We start from the raw sequence: 23806 nt of genomic DNA, 5'->3' as shown, positions 1-23806 counted from the left end.
TTTGTATTTTATAAAATTTTGTATTTTTTTTATTTAAAATTAATTTTTTTAGATATTTTTAATATATTAATATAAAAAATAAAAAAATATTATTTTTAAACATTTTCAAGTAAACAAAAACATATTTTAAAAACCAACCACTATCATAATATTAAATACTACAGTATAAACTAAAATATAGCTGTCAAGCCAAACTTAACTTAGATAGGTGTAAATTCAAATTAATAAGAAAAATATTTGTTTTTATTCAAATAAAAATTATGTCTAATAAAAAAATAAAAATTATTTCTAATAAAATCTCAAACTTGTTCTTGAAAAATAAAGATAACGAGTTCGAATTAGGAAGTATATGTATTTTTTTTATTTTGATTCAAACTTAGAAATAATTTTTTGATTCAAGGCAAAGTATTTCTAACCAAATTTACTTGCAAAAAAACAAACCAAACATATCCTAATTGACAGGTTGTTCCTTTGATTTCATTTTGAATGGAAGGGGCTTGGCGTATCGGCTTGCTTTCTTGGAGGTCACCAGGTGAAATTTGAATCAAAGTCGACAACGCCCATGTCCTTGCTGCAAGACAAGAAACGAAAACAACATCCAGCCACTGAGAATAGAATCATGTAACCCATAACCCATAATCCAACCATCCCAGGACATTATATAAACAAGCAGACCTCGTTTGAAAATCCTATGTCAAATGTCATTCTCATAATTTATGGTTGTTTGACAAACAAATCCAAACCATGTCGAGGAGAGAATACAGATAACATAACAAAGACATTTGACGCAGATGAGAGTATGTAAGAATTTTTTATCATATCAAAACGACTTGTCAATGTATTATGAAAGTGTAATACAATACATCTACAGAAGGATAACACCCGTTGACGTAAAGGCAATTAAGATAAATCATAATTCAGTCAGAAGTGTGCAAAAAAATGACAACACAAGCAGTGGCCAGGCACCACTTAAAAGTATTTTATTTAAGCTGAAACTTGCCAGGTCGTTTCAGGTCCAAAAAGGAACCACAAGATGGTCACCGTCAAGTTATTATGCATTAGTAAAGCAGTGCTCCGGAGGAGAAAAATCCTGGAGAGTTGTCATGCAAAAAAGGCCCTCTTCTTTCCATAAAGAGATCAAAATGAAATAAAACAAATGCCAGCACATTGCAGAATGTATTTACTGAATGCGCACTCCAATGTCATCAAAGAACTTTTGTTCTCTCCCTCATTCTAAAAGAGATCGGTGACATGATGGGAGACAATCAAAGCTAAAAAGCAATGTTATGTTCCATCGACTAACCAGGGGCAGAGTTTTCTTCATTACTGCCAGAGCAAACACAACTCGCTTTCTGGACATTAACCACATCTTCAGTAGTTCCATGGCACTGATATTTAGCACACAAGGCTGCCATGTTGCAGTGCATCCGGTTACTAAAAGTTCATTAAAAGAAATTGAATGACTTGTATATGAAATGGGCATACCTCGCATTGGCAAGACAACCACAATATGTTTCCCAACCTGGCAGCAACAGATAATGTGAGCAGTAAGATAATAGCCAAAAGACAAGCAAGGATTAACTAGAGTCACTACTTTGACAAGCAAGGATTAACTAGAGTCACTACTTTGAGATACATACAATGCGACAAAGTCTACACATTGGTGCAATTGTTGCCATTAAAAAAAGAGATGAACTCCACAGACGCTAAGTCAGCCAATTATTACAAAGACCTCTCACCATTTTGAATTTCAAATGCCATGCTACACATCGCCGAGCTGGGATTTAAGGTAATGAAAGTAAACTCCATGCACATTGATGCTACGTCAATGCACATCAACAAATGCAAACACACCACAGAGAGCAAATAGACAAAGCATAGCCTAGAAAGGCTGCCATAAATGCAGAACATGTTCCTTGTATTAAAATTTCAGCCAGCAGAAAAATTAGTGGCATTTTACTTGAAAAATCAGAGAAGCACTTTAGCACTTCTTGGAGTAAGAGAGAAATATTCTGTATGTTTGACAATTGTCAAGACTGAAACAATCCTAGACTGTACACATAGCAAACAACAAAAAGTCAGGACTAAGTAGTGCCTCCTCTATGCCAATCCCTGAATTAAAAAGAAGTCAGGCATCAATTCTCAATGCCTCAGAATCATTGTTGACGTGACGAACCAATTGCAAGGAGCAATATGATTCAAAATATGCTGATGCTCGTGATCCAGGTAATCAGAGCTACAGCAATTGCCAAGCTCCTTTGGCCCTCTGAGCTGCACTCCAATAGAATCTGAAGACATCTGCGGGAATACTTGGATATCGAACAATCTTCACTGGGACCCTCCTGATTTCAACAGGAAAACTGTCCCCTTTCTGCTATGGCACTTTCTACATCATTAACAGCATATTGGCACTCCAAAATTAAGCATCTACACAGGTGCCGAGCCACAAACTCCATGGCTAACATCTTATACTGTGAACTCGTGAAGGAACAGAAATGAATGGACTTTCTGTAAATGTCACACAGAAGCATACTTGAAAACAGGCAAGTCAATTCTGGGGACTGTCAAGGTTCAACAGCTGCCTTCATTGCCATGTGATTCTCAATCAATTTATCCACAAAGGCACGAATCTGCATATTAAAAGCATCCAAAGATTATTAAGTTTCAGTGAGGATGAAAATGGAAAATAACATCGAGATCATAGAATGAAAAAACATACTCATGGAAAGATGTTACCCACAAGAAAAGTTTTTTCTAAGAGGTAATAACATAAAAGAAGAATCAAAAGAAGTTATCTGCTTCATGCTAATGAAAAGATGGGTGATGAAGGACGGATAGATAACTGATGCAAATTTCCAAGTAAATTGGGCAGTATATGATGTATAAATGATAATTAGGAACTATACTATTGCTGCCAAACCAAAAAACAAGTCCCGATGTATTAAAAGTTTGGCAAAGGAATGTTTCTTGAGCAAGCAAGGAATCTTCTCAGAAGGAACGGAAATGTCTGCATTGAAGGAGGGAAGGCTTGATGTCAATACTATGCTATATGGGTACACACCTTATTCTTGCGCTTGGAATCAAGAAACTCAGAAACAGCCATGGCTTTTTCTACATCTGTAGCCTTCTCCATGACCTGATGACAAATAGTATATATGTAAGACAGCGACAGAACAGATAGTTGCAACATCCTGGATAACAAAATTGTACATATTTATAGCTCAAGAGCAATTAATTAGAAACAAAATATAGAATAAAGGAGGAGCTGGAGGAAAAATGCACAAACCTTAGTTGATATTTTCTTCATTATTGATTTGTACCCCTCCTTGTCAATTTTCCTTGCCTTATAAACAGGCATGAGCAATGATGAAACAAAATCAACAACAGCCTGTTTAATACGATCAGCACCTCGAGAATGATGTTTTGATGGCTCGTTGTTTACAGTGACCTGTGAGATGGAGCTCTCATTTGCTCGTCCATCATGCTTCCAGGTAGGTGGTCTAGAACTTGTGTTTGAATCCTCTTCATCTTTTATATGCATGGCCCGATGGAAAAAATCTGAATCAGCTGCCGCTGCTTGACATTGCCATCTCTCAATGGCATGATAGCCCTTTATCCCTGCACTACCAGCAGTATCCACCCATGCTTTTGTAAAAAGGCTACTGTCCACCGCTGCACTTTCTCCAGACTGCTCTCTAAAACTCATATGTGAAGCAATCTCATTTGAATGGCTCCGCTGAGATAGGTTATCACCCGACATTCTTGAACTATCAAAGTTAGCACAGGCAGCAGAGAAATCAACAGACCAGTCCCTAACCCTGCAATTTCTTGAGTCAGTTTCTGATATACAGTCTTGTTTTCCCAGAACACCACCAGACCACTTTCTTCTGAGATCATATTCATCCATCTGTGCATATTGTTCCCGTCTAGCAAATTTGTGAAATGAGGGTATCTTAGGCAGCTGCACCAATGTGCTAAACTTGGCTTCTGATGATGCATATGCCTGCAATGTGCTAACGCTATTTAATTTCTTCATTAAGGTAATCACAACTGGATGAGAAAAGAAAGCAGCCTTAAAGTAAAAGGAAAGAGCTACAATCAAGATGAAAAACTAGTGGTATCCTTGCACACATGTTCGTCATTTTTTACAGTGGATTACACACTATTAACATGCACCAAATTACCATCCATATATCAGAGGAAGGGGTAAAAGAAAAGAAAAAAACAAAATGCAGTAGCATTTTTCTTCCACCAACCCACAAAATCATGTAAAAAGATTTTCAAAACTTCAAGCTAAAATCCACACAAGGTTTGTTTTGTTAAAAACAGTAACCAGGCAGTGGATGTTCGTATGTATTTCCAAGTAGACTAAGAATTGATTTACAAAATTTCATGGGAATGAGGAAACTTTAGAAGAGAATCGCACTTCATGCGATGAATATGGGAAACAAACCTGGGCAGCTGCATGGGCAGCAGCACGAGCTGCCTCCTCTGCAGCTAAGGCAGCCTGTTCTTCTTCAGAGATGGCAATCGTGTTACCCTCCTCTACCTCAATACCCAGTCTGCTTGAGCATTTCAGAGTTTCTGGCTTGCTCTTTGCTTTTTCCATGTTAGAGTTTGATGGCAAGGGGCCTCTAGTCGATGTAGAAACCTGCAGATTGCTACTATTCTCCAAAGCACCATGATGAGCGTGCAAAGGTGGCTTTCCTGAGGTTGAATTGTTGAAAGATTTCCTCTTCGAAGACTCCAATGCAGTTGCATGCCTTGATAACTTTACCCCACCATTTGAAGCTTTTTCCCTGCGGAAGACTTCAAGCCACACACTAACCAGCTGACTTGCTATGGCACGTATATCACGGCTTGTGTGCACACACACTTTTTCTTTCACTGTTTTCCCTATGCCTGTTCAAACAAATTAAATTTCAACAATTAAAAATGGTTTAATACTTTGAATCCACGACTTCTGATGTCTGATCACTTCTATAAGCCCCATCAAACATCTCTATAAGTAAACACTTTGTATTCAATGAGCAGACATGCTCAAGTTGCATGTAGATCAGAAAATATACCTGACAAACGCACAGCAAGTAAATCAGTTGAAACAAGCACAAGAAGACGAACACAATGACGCAAGAGTTGAGTCCCATCCTTCCCCATTGAGTCCTGAAATAAATCGAATAGATCCATATGGTTAGGATTTTTTGGTCTGCATATGATCATCATTAAACGACACTAGCAGCTTCAGAATTTTGAAATAATTTGTAAAACCCCAGTGGTCTAGATTCCTAACAGGGTGGGATGCTGTGAAATAAAAAACATACCAGAATCCATGAGTTGAGCATAGCAAGCCCTTTCCTGGTCCCAGCAAAGGACTTCAAAGTTCCAACAGGAAGATTCAACAATTTTTTGGCCAGATGCAAACGTCCTGCGATGGTTTTTGCACTGAAGAACATGTCTCGTAATAAAGCTTCCCTGGTTAAAAGCCTGGCCCGATCTAGAGAATTCTTATACAATACATTGGACAGCTCAACTGCCTCAAGTCTCTTTGTTATGTCTCTAACTTCATCGCGTTCAACCTCTGAGTGTCTCTGTGCCCCCTCCATTGCCTCTACTTCTGTCGTAAAATCAGTTCCCATACTCAATATGTCAATTATACGCACTGCCTCCCGGAGTCCACTCATCATAGCACCACCAACCGTGTCTGGATGCTCCTTGCAGGTGGCTTCACCCGCAAAAAATACACAGTTCTCAACAGGCCTCCCTAATATATCATAGTCTTCTCCAGATGATCCAATGGCAACATAGGAGTAAGCACCATAGCTGAAAGGATCCCTGCCCCAATCAGTCACCACTGATGCAACTGGATCAGGTACCAAAGCCTCCCCAAAAAGTTTACGAAGAACCATTAGTGCATGACTTACATGATCAGATGAGCTCATTCTTTGGCCATCAATAGCTGCCTTACCAGCCACTAGGGCTATAAGAACAGGAGCCCCAACAGTTTTCTTGACATTCCAGAACATAAAACAATGACCCCTCCGATCAGTTTCCTCAGCAGTCGCACCAAAGTAATCCATTGAATCATCCCAGAAAACATCTGGAAATTCAAGGACTACTTTATTAAGAACTCCAAAACCAAGTCGCTGAATGGAAGAACGTTTCCATTGCGGTAATGGAGGGGAAAACTTGATGGCTTCTGCTTTCAGGCACCCAAGAGGCACGGTAATCAGCACAGCATCTCCCAAAAACTCGCTACCATTCGAGGTGCAGACTTTGACTTTGCTACGATGACTCACGCTTGCTCTAGCATCTTTGATGCCATATGAAATATCTGTGACTACATGGTTCAAGTGAATGGGGAGTCGTTCCCCAAGAGACTCGACAACATTGCTGTAACCCCCTTTAATCATACAATGAGCTCCTCCAAATCCTCCATAAACATCATCTTGATTCCAGTAGGGAAGCGAAACTTCCTTGAGAGAAGCAGCACAACCATACTCCAAATGAGCAAAATGCCAATCCATAACCCTCCTCTCAAGAGGACTCAGAATCTCCTCTTTAGAATTCTCAGGAGCTCCACCATCAACACTACAAGTTTTGGAATCATATAAAGCATCCACTGCATTTCCTGATTCAGTTTCATCGAAAAAGGCTCCAGGGTGTGCCATGCGACGTGTCTTGAGGGCATAGTTTAAACCATCCTCCAGAGACATTTTCATAGCATGTAGCCCTTTCTGAGCAATAACCAAGACCATGTCATCAAGAAGGCTGTTGTACTCTGCTTCCAATTCTTCATCCAGATCTGTAGGAACCTTTTCTCCAGTCACAATATCATAAAGAGGACAGTCACTATTTAGCACAGTCAGCTCAAGGCCCAACTGAGCACAAATCAATGAGGAAGGGTCTGGTCTTCTTTCAGTAGTCACATCAGCCTCAACTCCAGTTATAATACTAGCCCCAAGATCTACAGGGACTGAAAGAGATGAGTGATCTGTATAAACACGACCACCTATTCTACTCCGAGCCTCGAGTATAGTGACAGAAAAACCCTGACGTTGCAAGTGACGTGCAGCAGTTAAGCCAGCAGGACCAGCTCCAATGACAATTATTTTCTTTCTGTCTTCGGAATCACACAGCAATTTATGACTTCCTCCCATTTCAGCACAAGAGTTAGATTTAACACTCTGCAAGCCATTCCTTAACTCTGGATTTATTACAGGGGCCGTCCTGCTATCCAGCATTGTGCAAGATGGATCAGTACTCAAAGCATCCAAACTGGCCAGCCCATTAGATAACTTTGTATTGCTAACACTATTTTGCTTAATATCTTCAGCTGGCCATTCTTCACATTCCTTGACATTGGGTAAATCCAGTGTCATTGGAGTAACAAGCTTCCCACTTTTCAAAGCTTTCAATGCCAGGTCTTGGTTATCCATTGGAACTCTGTCCTTTGGCTCCAAGGAATTTTGAGAACTTTTAACCTGACCAAGGATAAAGGAGACCCCATCTTCTAAATCAGCTACTGAAGCTCCAGGATTTCCCTCAAAAGTTTTTTCTTCGACAAGTTTATAATTGTGATTGGCACTAGGTTCTGCACTCTCTTTCTCAGAAGCAATTCCAGCATTTATATAGCCCTGTCAACATATTATGAGCATTTAGATGCCAGACATGATGTAACTGGAACCAAAATATTGGACTGTTTATTTATTTATATTTTTTGATGAGGAGGCATCAGCTGTGAACTTGCATGAAAGAACAAAATCAAAAGTAACACAACTTACACTCTGATCAAGAAATTCATAGATTTGCCTTATTAAAGAAGCACGGGGAGATTCATTCTGGGAAGGAGTCTCAGTGATGCCACAGTCTGCAAGAGGCAATATACGGCTAACGTCTTTGCTCCAAAGACCCAATATCCGATTCCTGCAATGCACCAAGGCAATCAAGTAAGCAATGGGAAAAGGGGCGCAGTCCATGGTCTATATGGTAACCATAAACCATCCCAAGAACATATTCTTTGGGGAGAACAAGAAACTAGGAGGATGACTAATTCTAGTCTCTGCACGGGAAGACTATAAAGAGCCAAAATAGTAAGATACAATAACAACAGCATTGCTGCTCTTACAAGCTATGCTATAAAAAATGCAAACTGAAACGAGATCAACATAATATCTATTTCGTGGAAATAGGAGGCTAGCAATTAGACAGCCTATAATCACAATATGCTTTCTTAACAGAAGTCACCTTCCATTGGATATATTCACTATCCATAAAATAATATATGGTCCTTCAAACATACTATTGTATAGAGAAAGAAATAGCAACAAGTGAAAGATGGACAGATAGTTAGCTACTTGGATATCCCTGCGATTCCAACACATAAAAAGGCACAACAGACCAAGATTCCAAGATCTTTTGCTCTGGCTGGAATGATACTTGCCAGTTGATTCAGAAGAGGTGGCAGGTAACTATTAGATGTGGATACAAAAACAACAGTATAAAGCATACATAGCAATATCCAATGCCGCTAAACATAAAGAACCGTTGGTGTTCTGTCAACTTGATAACACCGACAAATAACAAAAGAAAACAGCTCTTCTGAACTGCAACAAGAAAAAAAAGAAGGAAAAAAGGTAAAAAGAAATTACCGGAACTGTACTGCGTGCAATAAACAGCCAGATGTAAGGGGGGAAAAAAAACTAACCTGCACTCCAAATATTCTTGAAGCCCACCTTTGCGCTTTAAGACCTCCTTAAACTTGATCTTTTCAACTGGACCTGCTGCACGTGCTTTCAATCCAGCTGAAACTGCTGCGATCCCGCCATTTTCAGCCTCAGCACTATTTGAAGAAGAATCAGACTTCTCTCTGGTTCTAAAAGATCGGTCACTTTCAACAACCTGGTCATTTTCCAGAAATTGTTGCTCATTTATCAAAGTCTCCCAATCAGCATCCCCTTCATAAGCCATGTCTCCAAGTCTACGCTTTTTGGGCTTCCGCATAGCACGATGTACAGCTGCTAAGTGACCATCTTTGATGTCAGAATCTGGCACTGATACAGCATCTTCTGGATAACTTTCATTTTCTTCTGGAGTTACAGATCGAGGAGATGGTCCATTGGCCTCTTCATTGATGGAAAGATAATCTAAGGAGTTCCCATTGTGGTTCATGCACAAAGAAAATGTACATTTGTGGACTTCTCTGGATGTTACAGTAATAGGTGATAACCTAACATCAGATATTTCGACATTTTCCTTTTTTGGAACTGAAGCAAGATCCTGCAGATCATTTTGACTATTAGGGCTAGAGGAGGCTGAGACTTCTCTTCCGCCTGAAGATATTGAAATTTGAGGTTCTGCATTTGAAATGCATGCGGCTGAAACACCCTTAGATTGTTGTTCTAATGCGTTCCTCGTGCTTACTTTACCCACAGAACAAAGCTTTAACCCATTCTTTAAAGTTTGAGCTTCCAAGCCATCATTATTGCCTGGAGCGGAATGACTTTCATTCCAAATTCTATATGGACTACAAGGTTTCCCCATAGGTTCCCCTTTAAAATCTGAGATGCATGGGTCCTGCGTTTCTTCATCTTCAATCACCCCATGTTGAGATCCCAATGCTGGAGATGCAGGTGCAGCAACCTCAGCAGTAACTTCTGAAGATTTATCATGCCTCTTGTCACTGGATTTCATACTTTCATCCTTGCTCACAGAGAGCCCTTTGATTCTATCCGAGTTTTCTTCTATGCAATAGGAAGTTTCACCAAACCCATTATCAAGCCTCTGGTTTTTTGTATTCAAAATTTGTCTAGAGGTAGAATCTAACAAACTCGAATTGGCAACTATATGGGAACTGTCTCCAGCTTCCAGATCTTTGCAGACCACACTTGAGACAGGACTGGATCTGAATGTACTTAAATCCACATCCTTGGAACCCCCAGAACCAACTCCAGATTCAGGGCTTAATCTGGCCTCCAAACACTGAACCCTATTAATTTGCTTTGAACTCGAATTTGCACAAGACTTCCTCACCGAACCCAATTGCTTCTTCTGATAAAAAGCTGATATTGAATCTTCCAACTTATCCAAAGACTGACTTGAACTCTCACCAGGCAACAAACTTTCCTCTTCTTGGTTCTCTAACAGATCACCCTGAGATCCCAAACCCTCTGAATCATCATCAACCGCAGCATCACCCCCAGTTCTCACTCTCTTCCAACCACTCCCCACTTTACTCGCTCTCTCCTTACACTTGTTTTGTACTTTTTTCTCCACATTTCCATCCAATAACTCATCACCTTCATTTTGAATGGCACTTACAGATCCCAAACCCTTCTTAGGAGCTTTCAACTTCTTCTTAAAACTCGCAAGTGTATCATCCATTCCTCCCAAATCCTCATCCTCGGTCACCAATTTATCTTCCCTAACTTCAATCTTCTCCAGAACCACCTTAACCTTTTTAGGGTTTCTAGGTCTCTTCAACCTGAACAAAGACCCAATAGGCTCATTATCATCTGAATCGATACCAACCTCAATTTGCTTCCCCAACAATTCCTTCTGCTCCTCCATTCCTTTGTTAACCCTAGGTTTCAACAAATTCTTTGACAAACCCTTCTGTGACCCTAACTTAGCTTCCAAATCCTTACAATTCGACAAATCATCACTTTCCATTTCTCTATTATCAAAAAATCAAAGCTCATTTTTCCCTCAATTAACAAACTAATGTCATCATTAACCAACTAAAACAACACAAAATAACAATCCAGGCACAACCTATCAAAACCTAAATATATAAAAAACAAAAAATTAGAAACAGAATCATCTCTTTCTAATGCAAGTAATTATCCATAGCTTTGCTTTAGTTTGAGCAAAGAATCGAACGATATTAACAGGAAAAAAAAAGTGAGGAATCTGAAGCGAGTGAATAGACAGTGCTGCGTGTGGAGAGTGGGAAAAAAAATAAAGAGAGGTGCGGGAGAGAGGGGAGAAGGGAATCAGACCTGAGAGAGTAATGGAGCTTTGACATGGAAAGGGAGGTAGCGGTCATCGATTTGTCGAGGGAGAGCGAGAGCAGTCCGTTAGCGTTTGATTTTTTTTAATTTTAATTTGATTTTTGTTTTCTGGAATCAGAAGGCTTGAAGCGTAGGAGACTTTTTTTTTTAGTTTTAAAAGTATTTAAAAAAAAACTGAAACTTTTTTATTATTTTCTTATTTTAAATTAATTTTTTATTTTAAGTTTTTTTAATGTATTAATATAAAAAAATAAAAATAAATATTTTAAAAATAAATGTACCACAAAATCAAACAGCTCAAATACTTAATCTATTGTGCTGTTATATTAAAGTTAAGGGAAATAAATATAATGAATGTCTTGGGTTTTTTATTTTATTTATTTATTTATTTTAGAGCCAAGACTATTGTCTTTTTTTACTACTAATAGTGTTGTCTGTTTTTTTTAAAAAAAATCCTAGATTTTTTTTTAATTTCCCTAGTGTTCGAAGCTTTTTTTATCCTTTTCTTTTACTCGTAAATAAATATCATTACTCTTTCACTTTAACACTATAAAAAATGAATGGGTTGGGCTATCGGGTAGAAAATTGTTGAGATTAGAAAGTGTTTTAGCTTTATCTCTGAAATTATAATAGTGATTATTTTTTAAATAAAAATATATTAATATAATATTTTAATTTTTGAAAATTTATTTTTAATATTAAAACATAAATATAAAAATCTCCAAAAAAAAATTTAAAAACAAAATTTTCTTTTTTAAATATAACTGCACCACATAAACAAACACATTACATGCTTCTAGTTACAACAACATCCTGTGACACTATTGCAATTCTAGCATTTTTGTTTTTTTTCTTTTTAAATTCATCAACTTAAATATATTACTTCCAAAACTTGTTCTCTGATTTGAAACAATGTTTATGTATACACTATATTACAGTTAAAAAAGTAGACTGGAGGATTCACAAAAGAAAAGAAAGAAAAGAAAAACAAAATAGAGACAAACAAGGGAATCGATGCTTTGCTTCAGCATAAATTTATAACAATCCAGGCATAATTTCTTATTTGATGATGGAAAATATTTTTAAATTAATTTGTACGTTAATTGGAATTAATATATTTATAAATGATCTTGTTCAAAAACTCACTCCAAATACAATTAAAATATAATTTCAAGCAAGTAATAAATAGATGCATGGCGGAATAGCGGAATATTCATGCCTAAAAAATTATAATTCAATTAATTTAATTATAAAAAGTTTAAAACATACATGCATGCATGCATGGGGTACTTGTTATAACGTGTTCCAAACTTTATGACTTATGAACCACGTATCATCAACTAATTATAATTTTTTATGATAAAAAAAATTATAACTTATCAATTATTATATTTATTCTTCGACGTAACAAATGAAATTAGCTTACTTGATCTAGTAGTTGTGTTTATGATATAAGCCATGAGTTTTTTTATTTATTTAAAACATGCTAATAATATTTTAATATTCATATTTTATGTTAAAATAAAGAAATTACCTCGGCTCTAGCACGCGCCACCAATCTATTAACTTACCAATCACCACGTGTCCATATTTATTTTTCTATGTAATAAATAAGACGACGACATCTTATTGAGAGTGTTGATTCCATGGGCCATTGGCCCAAATATAAAGGATAGTTCTTGGATCTGGATTCGATATACCATCCGATTCAGGTAGTGCTTAACCCATACCCACCTCAGCCCATTCATTGTCAAAATGGCCACGATGTGGACCACCCTGTCCAACACGTCCAAGTGCATGACCGACCCTTTGTCCAGGCGACGTGCCTTTCCTTACACAGACGGCATGTTGTTTGTATCGAGTTCCTCGTCGGTGGTTACTAATCTGAAAAATAGTTCAAGATGAACGACACCACGCTTCGGTGTCTCGGACAATACCTGGATACCTGTCTCGAGCGACAGACAACCTGATTGGGACAATTGCTTTGGGTGGTATCTGACTATCTGGCAAAGAGCTCCTTGGAGGAGTGACGTAGGCATACGATCTCTCTCAGAGCTTGGACTTTGGATCAAGGCATCAAACTTCAAAGCTTAATCTTTTGTCGGCAGCTCAGCTTAGTAGGCATGGCAATTCAGTAGAATACATGCGGAACAAGAAAAAAAAGGAATATGCGTGAGAATGTATAGCATATTATTTATACATATTTTAAGATTGTTTTGTTTTTCATTTTATTTACATTTTTGAATTATTTCAATCAATAAACAACAAAAAAATATTAATTGATGGAGTGCATTGAACTAATAAGAAGATAATTCAAATGGTTAGTACATTTATGTACATATTTTTAAAATCAAATAATAGATCAAATAACGTTTGAATCAAATGTCTTAATTTCATGGACGTTCGATATTATTCATGTTTACACACCACAAGCATGATATAAATATAAATAATTATATCAATCAACACAATGTTTTGACTATATTATCGTTACAAAACATCATTGCACGAAACAATATATTTCTTTTATTTTTAAATAAACAAACTATTAAAATTAGATCATCATATGCATTGCTAAATTACAGTACAGCAAACTATGAAATCTAGAAGAAAAAAAGGGTACAATTATGCAGCTGTATAGTTCAAGTTGAATTGAGGTAGAATTTGATTATGATATTAACACTAGATGAGAATTTGAATATATAGAAATATCATGTGAGTTTTTTTTGTGTTATAACCTGTTTTTTAAAATATTTTTTATTTGAAAAGGTATCAAATTAAGTTTTATATATTTTTAAATAATTTTAATATGATAATATAAAAATAATAATAAAATTTTAAAATATATATTTTTAATTAAAAATAATTTTTAAAAACATACTATACCACATTATCAAACACTCAATATTCCACCCACCCAATAAACAATCATCATGCTAGCATAGCATATTTAAAGGAATAACTTTGGAGAAAAAACAAATAGAAAGTGATGCATTAACATTTATTATTTTTGTTTAGATACGTGATTTCAAAGAATAATCAAATAAAAGAGTAATATCTCATCATTTATGAGTTCAGGGTGCTAACCTGATTCACATGTGGGTCTAGTTTGGGTCCAATAGAATGTTTAGCCCATATTCTTTTCATGCTATAAATATTTTATTATAATAAATGAAAGATATTTTATTATGAGAAATTAGAAATTTTTTACTGATGCTTTAACCTTTTCTCTTATAAAAGCCCGGCGTGGCTATAAAAATAAAAGGGATATCCTTCAAAAGATGGTTACGTTTTTCTCCATAAAAATTAACATATTTATTTTAGGTTTTTTTTTATTTTAAATTATAACTGTTTTTTCTCTCAAATGATACCTATTTAATTATTAAAAAAAAATTATAAATACATAAAATAAAATATTTTATAGATATCAAATTGAACAAAACTGAAAATAGTCCAATACAACCAATCTGGCTGTTCTTGCATGGACGAGGTCTTATCTCGGAGCTCGTCTAGGCCCATTTGGTAGTGACCAGCCACGCACCAGCTAGTTTAAAATTCGGGCCAGAAAATGAAATCCCCTTTTTTTATATATCTTTTATTCCAATGTTCACAATGTTTTCTGCTGTGGAAAAAGTCAATACCATAGAGCAGGGATGCCAATCTATTTCTAATTCAATGGATACCTATACATGGATAAATTTTCTTAGACAATTATCTTACTTACTTGATAAATAATAATGAATAAGTTGTATATATTATTTAACGCACTTAAATCTAAATGAATATATATATATATAGTAGAAAAATAGATATTTATATGCATACTGAAATCTAACAAAGATTACCCCCCCCACCCCGGTGCTTTCCTATTGAAATAATTTTATTTTATGACAATTATAATGTAAAGAGGGAAACGATTTGCACATTTTTCATAAGAAAAATAACAATTTAATTGTACATTATTTTTATTTTTAATAACCCATGCCAGACTTAGATGATTGCTTGGATATGTTGAGACTGAACTTCAGGAAATACTATCCTGTTTTCCTTTCAGTTGACTAAAAGATTTGGAAAAAGATAAAAAAAAAACAAAAAAAAAACTTTATTATTAACAATGTTGAGGCAATATTTTTATTAATATGATGCCTGAGGCGACTTCTAACAATCTAATACGCTTAGAATGCTAGGAGATCAGACTGTTTGTTTTTCTACTCCAAGACAAGCAAGAAATGTGCCAAACCAGCACTAAAATTGTGGCAGACAGGTAAGGTTTTTCTTAAATTATATTGTCACATGGATGCCAAGATGATCGGACATAAGACTTAGACCGAGTTAGGAAGGTTGTCATGAGAAATTTCTGGTGATGTGCAAGAATGCATCGCTTGTTCCTCTTGTAATCGTTCTTGTTGTTCTCTACGGCATAAATGATGAACAGTTCTCCTATCATTAGAGACCTAACAGAATCAAACCCCACAAGGCCTAAACAAGTAAATATTAACAGAAAAGAACAACATTAATCTGCTAAACATGCCCAGATCGAGCAGCCAAACTACGTTGATTAATTCGATGCCTCATGATATTTTCAGCATACATTGTTCTGGTAAACAGCTAAATTTATGTTCATAACTTGCACATAAGTAGCCCTTCCATGTGATATAGATGAGCCTGTCTGCTATTCTAAACCTCCAATTAGGAAATGGCTAGCTTTTGTCTAGCTTAGTTAATTTGGCCAATGGGTGGATTGAGAAACTTATCTGACTAATTTCATTTTTCGATCACTTTCTTTATGATTAAGTCGTGCACTATCTTGTTTCTTTTTTAATTATTGGTTTAAGGGATCTACATATATTAGATGTAGCCCTGCCTATTGTTTTAGTCAAGATGCAAGATTTCGGAATTTATCTTTGCCGTGCATGGGAATCTAATTACGAGGATTGGAAGGGTTTAAAAGTACTGCCTGCTGCATTCTATTTTCCAATGGCTTTCTGATTTTTACATGGCCTTGATTGACCGTTGTTAATCGAGAACCATTTGTTTCTTTTTACGTCTTAGTGTTTGAGAGCTACAGCATACCATACAATTAACTTCGAGTGGTTTGGTTACTGCTTTGGGTTAAGGAGGTTTCACCCTTTCTTGATTTTTTAATTCAAATATTAGAGTTAACGTTCAGAAAAAAAATATTATTTTTTTCTAAGAACAGAAAAAAATATATATTCAATTAGTCCTCATAATTAATTCTTGATTTAGTTTTGACTTTGATTTCTCATGGCCATTCGCAATACGATACTCTTAAATTCAAAGAAGAAACCCCACGGAAAAAGATTATGAAAAGAACCGATATCAATTAGGTATATGTCTTAGATCAACAATTAAAGCATTGTTGATCCTTGGATGGAAATGTTTTCAACAACGTATAGCCATTTTCTAGCAAGAAGTTGAAAGTTATTGGCCTCTCCAAATTAAGAAGCTAAATATTTAGACACCAATCTTGAAAGGAAAGGCGAAGGATGTGTTTATTTTGGTTTATTAATCTTAGGATAAACGATTTAATATATATATATATATATATATATATATATATATATATATATATATATATAAGTGAACAAGTCTTCAATATATTATTATATTTTTAGTTGCGTCTGTTTTTTCTTTACATATAGTATTCAATTCTATAATATGTTCTTCAATTAAGTTTTTCTATTCAAATTGATAAAATTTTATTTTTCGTTTCCAAATATCCCTTGAGTTACATAAACATATATATAACAGGAAATTTCTCAAAATTACTTAAATATTTCTAATAAATAAAAAGTTTCAAAATTACTCATCAAATATTAAGATCTTAAAAGATGCATGTTTTCATTTTTTTTTTTTTTTGTAAAAAAAAGATTACATTCTTGTACAACTCAAATGCATTTTCATAACGAGAATATAATTAGATGAAAAAACTTGGTAGAAGAATATATTGGAGATCGAATTTGATACCATACAAAAACAGAATAAACACAATTAAAAATATAAAAACACATTAAAAACCTTAATTTTCAATTATATAAGATCGAATAAATTGATTTATTTAATTATCCTTAATCTTATATTAAAAAAAAATCTATCATTTGCCTAATGTACGTATTTGTCAACTCATGCTTAGACTGTTTTAAGAGGATCAAGTGTCCTGCACGTTTTCAAAGAATTAGGGTATTTGTCAATGCATGCTTTGGCTGCTTTAATTAAGAGGATCAAACGTCCACACCTTCAAAGAATTAGGTGATTAAGGGGGGCAAACTGAGTTGGTGAAGAGATAATTCATTGGTTTAGAGCTTAAATATAAAAGATGGTTGCTCAAGTAATCCCGCAACCCCATCGATCCAAGCTAAGGTCGGCATTGAATTTGATTCCAAGGCCTACTTGATAAACTGAGAGCGATGTGAGAAGAAAAATAATCTGAGACTGACGTCGTGCAAAGAACAAGTAATGGATTTTTTTGTTAATTAGACTAGAAATGATTGAGCTGGAAATGAAGCCATGCCAGTACAGATAGTCGTTAAGGAGTTCGTCAGAATACAGAAGTTATCGACGTATTTCTGGAATTTGCATTGATAAATAATATTCAGAGATATTGGGCCACACAGAGTCAGTTGCGTTTGCAGGAAGGGAAGCTGGTGGACATCGAAGAGGAAATCAAACGTGGAGAAAAATATATTACTGCATGGGGCCCTAATTAAAACCAAATCATGATTCCATGCACGCCACAAACTTTTTTTTCTTTTTAATCTCTTGATAAAGTCAAGATCATGTAAACCTGCGGATTAAGGCTCGATCTTGTGTTCGGAGAGCTCGAGGAATTTTCGAGCAGTCGTGTTAAAAAAAAACAAAGTTTGGATCTGCAACTGCAAGATACATGGATCAGAAAATGAGATGCCATAGTTAAAAGCATCAAGTAAATATAAGTGGAGGCGCTTGTGTTCTTTACAGTTTGTCAACACACTCAAAAGCAGAAACTACGCCCTTTTAAAACATAGCTTTTTTTCCAATTTTTTCACTTGAAAAGGTCTTATTTCCTTATCTTTCAATATTTTCAAAATAAATAAATTAAAAGAGATCTTTTGCTTTCTATTTCGGAAAAGAATTAGTTAAACATATTTTATTGAAGAAATAATTATAAAAACGAAAGTTGAAAAATAGGAATAGTTGTCGAGAAAATGTTTCTGAAAATAAATAGTGGAATATGACACATTAATCAAGTCAAAAGGGGCTAAAAAAAAACAATAAAGTCCATTCCTTAACGTATACCATGACTTGATAGACAAGTGCCTTCTAAAATCAAAATTTACTCCATGCTTGATGTTGATCGTCGATCGAGCTCCAAAAGGTTCATAGATGGGCCCATGCATGCTCGTGTTTCGCCTAGCTTAGCTCACTTGCATTGCATAAATGGGCCGAGAAACTAACCAGAGACAACCCATCACTCGAAAGGATAAAAAAAACAATGTACTTGTGGCCTGTGGGGTAATTTCCGTGCACGCAAATAAAAAGGCTTCTTTCTTTTTGATATATTCGTTCCAAATTTGGAAAAAAACATTGAGCCTTTAACAGCTGTACAAATTTGGAGAGATATCGTACTAGGTGTATGTATGTATGATAAATATTGTTTTTAAAATTATTATTTTTATAAATATATTAAAATAATATTTTTATTTTTTAAATTTTATTTTTAATATTAACATATCAAAATAATATAAAAATACGAAAACAACAATAATTTAAAACTAAAAAATTAAAAAACCTTAAAAAATTCATTTGAATCACACCATCAAACAATCTCTGAAACAAAAGCGAATGATTCTTGTCCTTATCACTTTGAAAGGTCACGGGGAAAAGATTCCTAGCAAATATTATTAGAATAATAATAAAAAAAGACTATTTTATCTTGTCCTTTGAAGGAAAGATATATAGGGATTGACTCACCGAGTGCTAAATGTTATCGGATTTGATTGAGTCTGAGTTCTTATCCAACTTGATTAATTTAATTGAGTAGCAGTTTTATCTAACTTGATCAAGGTAAAAATATTTTTATTTTTAAAAAAATTTATATAGCTATTATAATCCCTGTAAAACAAACCTAATCATATCATCTTTAAGATTTAGTTTATAAAAATCAAAAAAAAACTTTTCTTTGATTTTCTTATTATGAATAATTACAAATCCTACAAAAATCAACCTTAAGTTTCTAACTTTACATTATAATTGAAGTTTAATTTATAATTATAAATACATGATAATGATGATAATTAATTAATTAATTATTAATTAAGAATATGTAAATTTCTTTTTGATAAAAAGTATGAAAGAATATATAAAATTAAAATGTTAATGTCCCTTAGCCTCGTATAATATCTATTCAAGTACCATGTATTGGTTAATGTATTCTTTTCAAATTACATAATATAAATAAATTTAACAAGTATTAGATATAAAATTTAACATCATTTACATGATTTTTAAACATAAAAGAAAACTCGAATGCTTTATATATATGCACTACTAATTAGTATATATCACTAATGATATCTAATGATTTAATTCTATGTTTTTAAATCACGTCTACTATTAATATTTTAAATATGATTTAGAAAAATAAGATAATTAGTTTTTTGCACAATTTTTTTAGAATAAGATTTTGTGAGATATTACAAAAAAAAATTATATCTATATAAGATCCAAAGCTGAGTTGATTACATGATGGACACCTAATTATAGATGGAAAAGACCGATAATCCAGCATTACCCAGTTAAGTACGTTCAGGACTCAGGTGTGTTGCCGGAAAATCCTCCCCGACGTGATCCGACGTTAGCTATGTTTAAGCGAAAGCAAAAGTAACACGTTACCCCTTGTTCTTCCTTAACCAACCTTTTCTGTTCCTTTCAGCGGAAGAAAATTATGCCCAGAAGCCCGATTACCTATCTAGAAAACATAGTTAGAGACCTTCGAAGCCCAGACTTCTGCCATTTGCCAACTGCTATGTATTGTACCCTTTGTTTTTCGCGCTATTTTTCCAGGTGATCGATCAAGGATAAGACATTGAAATGGAATGGCCAATCGTCATCAAACTGAAAAGGGCTAGCTGGTTGTTCAAATATTACCTCAGATTGCAGAGCCCGAGTTTCTACCATTAATTTACCAGCAGATTTTATTCCGGGCGATGAAGAACAAGGCATTGAAATGAAATGACCAACAAATAACGTTGTATTTATTTTCCAAATGCAAAGGGCAAGCCCAGCTAGCAATCAGACTGTTAAAGAGACCGCGACGTCATTAGTTTACTAGCTACACATTAAGTAATTAACACGTTTGGAATCAATTCCACAAGTTAATTCAATTCAATTATAATTATAGATATAGTGTTTGATTTAAATTTAATTAATAAATAAATTGAATTTAAGTATTTAAAAGATATAAAATTTAATTTAATTCATTTAATTTTATTTCTTCAAAGATTTTTTTTATAAAAAAAGGTTTGATGGATATTTTAAGCAAAAATAAATAGTTTTAACATTAAATTTTTTTACTTTAAAATTGTAAATAAAAAAGGTTTACATCTAATTTATTTTTAAAACAATTTTAAAAATTAAATTATATTTAAAATTCAATTCTTAACCCCAGAAATTATTCTAAACATAAAAATTCATTAGAGGTGCTCTCACGAATCACTCTCAAATCTCAATCCGAACAACTAAGCACGGCTCATCGTTTTGTGCTCTTTAAAAATTTTAGAAAAGCCAAACCTGTCTACGATATTGAGAATGAAAAGACATGTGTACGTTTACGCTGAATCTTAACGCATTCTTTTTGTTTGTCATTTTCAACAAAACCCCAAGTCCAGCTACAATTAGTGCCCATTTTTGCTGCAACTATGACTTTTCGGCATCCCCCCCTAGTTTTCTATGCTAGTTTTTCAAAAAAAACTTAATGCGTTGATAAAAAAAAAAAAAAAAGACGAAGACGAAACGTTTATTTTGAGATAAACAAAAATAAATAAATACCTAGGCTATGAATTTAACATCCATCTTATATTATATTGTTAGCATTTAATATTATTGAAATTATCTAATTTTCCCTTGGAATTCATTGTTTACTTTTCGATTCTGCATCGATCGTACAGCCAATAAGGAACTAAGGATACACAATCCTTAATTTCACCTCCCAAACATCAAACTCATCACTTTCACTGGCCCGGATTTCCACAATCTTATCTCACGCGGTACAAAAGCTTGCGGTAACAACGCAGTTCTCCTAGCAGCCAACTTATAATTTGTAGTATAAAAACACCCACAGCCCCGACCAAAAATCATAGCAAATCATCATCATAAAATAGTAACAAAAAACAAAAACAAAAAAAACATTCAAATGCCTAGTTCCATACTTTTCTTTCTCTTCTTGCAACTGTTCTTTGCTATCCAACCATGTCACCGGGTAGTGACCTCTGCAGCTGGTGGTGGTAGGTGGCAACTCTTGCAGAAAAGCATTGGCATAGTAGCTATGCATATGCAACTCCTCAACAATGACCGTGTAGTGATCTATGATAGAACTGATTTTGGCAGGTCGAATCTTTCATTACCAGGTGGAAAATGTCGGGATGATTCGAGTGAAATAGTTATCAAGCATGACTGCACTGCTCATTCTGTCGAGTATGATGTTTTGGCTAATAAATTCAGGCCACTTATGGTCCAAACCGATGTTTGGTGTTCTTCAGGAGCTGTTGTTCCTGATGGGAGTCTGATTCAAACCGGTGGTTTCAGTGATGGTGAACGTAAGGTCAGGACTTTCTATCCATGCAATGGTGATTGTGATTGGGTAGAAACTGGTGATGGTCTTAAGGCAACAAGATGGTATGCCACTAATCATATACTGCCAGATGGCAAGCAAATCATTATTGGTGGTAGAAGGCAATTCAATTATGAATTTTATCCGAAAACTTCTTCCCCGGATGTCTACAGTTTGCCATTTCTATCGCAAACTAATGATCGTGGCAGTGAAAACAACTTATATCCATTTGTTTTTCTCAATAGTGATGGGAATTTATTCATTTTCGCCAATAATCGAGCCATATTGTTCGATTACAAGACGGGCAAGGTGGTGAAGACTTATCCAGCAATACCTGGAGGTGATCCAAGAAGCTATCCAAGTACAGGTTCTGCAGTGTTGCTTCCATTGAAGAACTCAGATGCTGCAACTATTGAAGCTGAGGTTTTGGTATGTGGAGGTGCACCAAAAGGGTCTTTTGAAAAGGTGGCAAAACGTAATTTTGTCAAAGCTTTGGACACTTGTGGCCGGATCAAGATAAACGACCCAAATCCACAATGGGTAATGGAAACTATGCCTTATGCTAGAGTAATGGGTGATATGACATTGCTTCCGAACGGCGTTGTTTTGATCATTAACGGGGCCGGAGCAGGTACTGCCGGGTGGGAAAATGGTCGAAATCCAGTCTTGAACCCGATCCTCTATTGGCCCAACGGTGCAGCAGGGTCAAGGTTTGAGTCTCTAAATCCAAGTACGATCCCAAGAATGTACCATTCCACAGCAATTTTGCTTCGTGATGGCAAGGTTCTCGTTGGTGGTAGCAATCCCCATATTGGATATGAATTCAATGGGGTCTTATTTCCAACTGAATTGAGTTTAGAAGCATTCTCTCCACCATATTTGGATGCACAGAATAATTACTTGAGACCAACAATTGTCTCATCAACTGCTTCCAAAGGTAAATATATTGGTTACGGACAAAAACTGCTGGTAAGGTTCAAGGTCACGGGCAAATTAATGGCAGATAGGATTTCAGTGACGATGGTTGCTCCAGCATTCAACACACATTCCTACTCTATGAATCATAGGCTGCTGGTACTTGGGAACACGAAAGTGACTTCTGTGGGCACATCAACTTATGACATTCAGGTTACGACGCCCCGTTCTGGATATCTTGCGCCCTCGGGTCATTACATCTTATACGTGGTTCATCAATATATTCCTAGTACAGGCATTTGGGTCAAAATTCTGTGATTGTTTATGTAAAGATATAGATTCATAAGTTTATTTGGCATAACGGGCACATGATTTGGTCTAGCATTTTTTTGTGCTTAAATTCGTAGGCAATTACGATAAGAATCGCAGTTGCTTCTATACATATGTGATTGATTTGCTGCAAGTATTTTACTATTTTGGCGCCTATCCCATTTTCTTATCTTGTGATTAACTATTTTTCAATTAATGGATTACACTTCAAATTATCATCCTCGGAGGAATGATTGAAGCGTGAGAGGAAAATATTCTCTATGGTACTGATCATATGGTAAGATGGTAACAGGCACCGATCATGGAAGTTAGTGGAAAAAGGATTTCTCGACCCGTGAAGGAATAGGAGTTTTTTTTAAATATAACAAAAGGCCAAAATCTTAATAAAAAAATAATTGGAAAAACATAACAGCTGATGGGTTGCGTTGCGCGCAGAATACGATGTTTAAAATAATATAATTCAATATATATATATATATATATATATATATATAGTTTAATTTATATTTTAAATAATTCTTCTTCTCTATTGATGTCATTGTATTCTTAATAATTATGATAATTATCAAGATGATTAGTTTTAGTCAATTTAAAATTCAATAAGACTTCTTAGTAAGTTAGATGTAGTGGATTTAAGTTTCATTAATTAAGATTGCTTAACATGATAAGTTAAATAATAATTATGAAAAAGAGAGAGAATAAAATGATGTAAATCGGTTGTTTT

General features: G+C 35.0%; 2 protein-coding genes across 4 annotated transcripts; one reads left to right on the top strand and one right to left on the bottom strand.

Moving 5' to 3' along the window:
- Positions 1 to 338: 338 nt before the first annotated feature.
- LOC133694570 (lysine-specific histone demethylase 1 homolog 3-like) lies at positions 339 to 11134 on the bottom strand. 3 transcript variants are annotated; one of them, XR_009842308.1, is made up of 12 exons: positions 10998 to 11134; positions 8705 to 10672; positions 7782 to 7923; positions 5322 to 7634; positions 5070 to 5163; positions 4454 to 4902; positions 3287 to 4003; positions 3062 to 3136; positions 2534 to 2630; positions 1486 to 1522; positions 1304 to 1408; positions 339 to 571 (listed from the first exon to the last, which is right to left on the bottom strand). XR_009842308.1 is itself a non-coding variant. In XM_062116126.1 (9 exons), the coding sequence occupies exons 1-9, from the start codon at positions 11042 to 11044 to the stop codon at positions 2565 to 2567; spliced, it is 5871 nt and encodes a 1956-aa protein (XP_061972110.1). In that variant the 5' UTR covers positions 11045 to 11134; the 3' UTR covers positions 1902 to 2564. The 3 variants fall into 3 exon arrangements, 2 of the variants coding, with proteins under 2 accessions (XP_061972110.1, XP_061972112.1); XM_062116126.1 differs by lacking the exons at positions 339 to 571; positions 1304 to 1408; positions 1486 to 1522 and having other exon boundaries at positions 1902 to 2630; XM_062116128.1 differs by lacking the exons at positions 339 to 571; positions 1304 to 1408; positions 1486 to 1522 and having other exon boundaries at positions 1902 to 2630; positions 8705 to 10780; positions 10998 to 11131.
- A 10102-nt stretch (positions 11135 to 21236) lies between these two features.
- Positions 21237 to 23238, top strand: LOC133693351 (aldehyde oxidase GLOX-like). Its single transcript, XM_062114550.1, has one exon. It carries the CDS (start codon positions 21421 to 21423, stop codon positions 23068 to 23070), a length of 1650 nt encoding a protein of 549 aa, XP_061970534.1. The 5' UTR covers positions 21237 to 21420; the 3' UTR covers positions 23071 to 23238.
- Positions 23239 to 23806: the final 568 nt, after the last annotated feature.

The sequence above is a fragment of the Populus nigra genome, chromosome 5 (genome assembly GCF_951802175.1).
Source record: "Populus nigra chromosome 5, ddPopNigr1.1, whole genome shotgun sequence".
Lineage (NCBI taxonomy): Eukaryota > Viridiplantae > Streptophyta > Magnoliopsida > Malpighiales > Salicaceae > Populus > Populus nigra.
The sequence above is the reverse complement of the archived record's forward strand: the minus strand, read 5'-3'. Positions and strand labels throughout refer to the sequence as shown.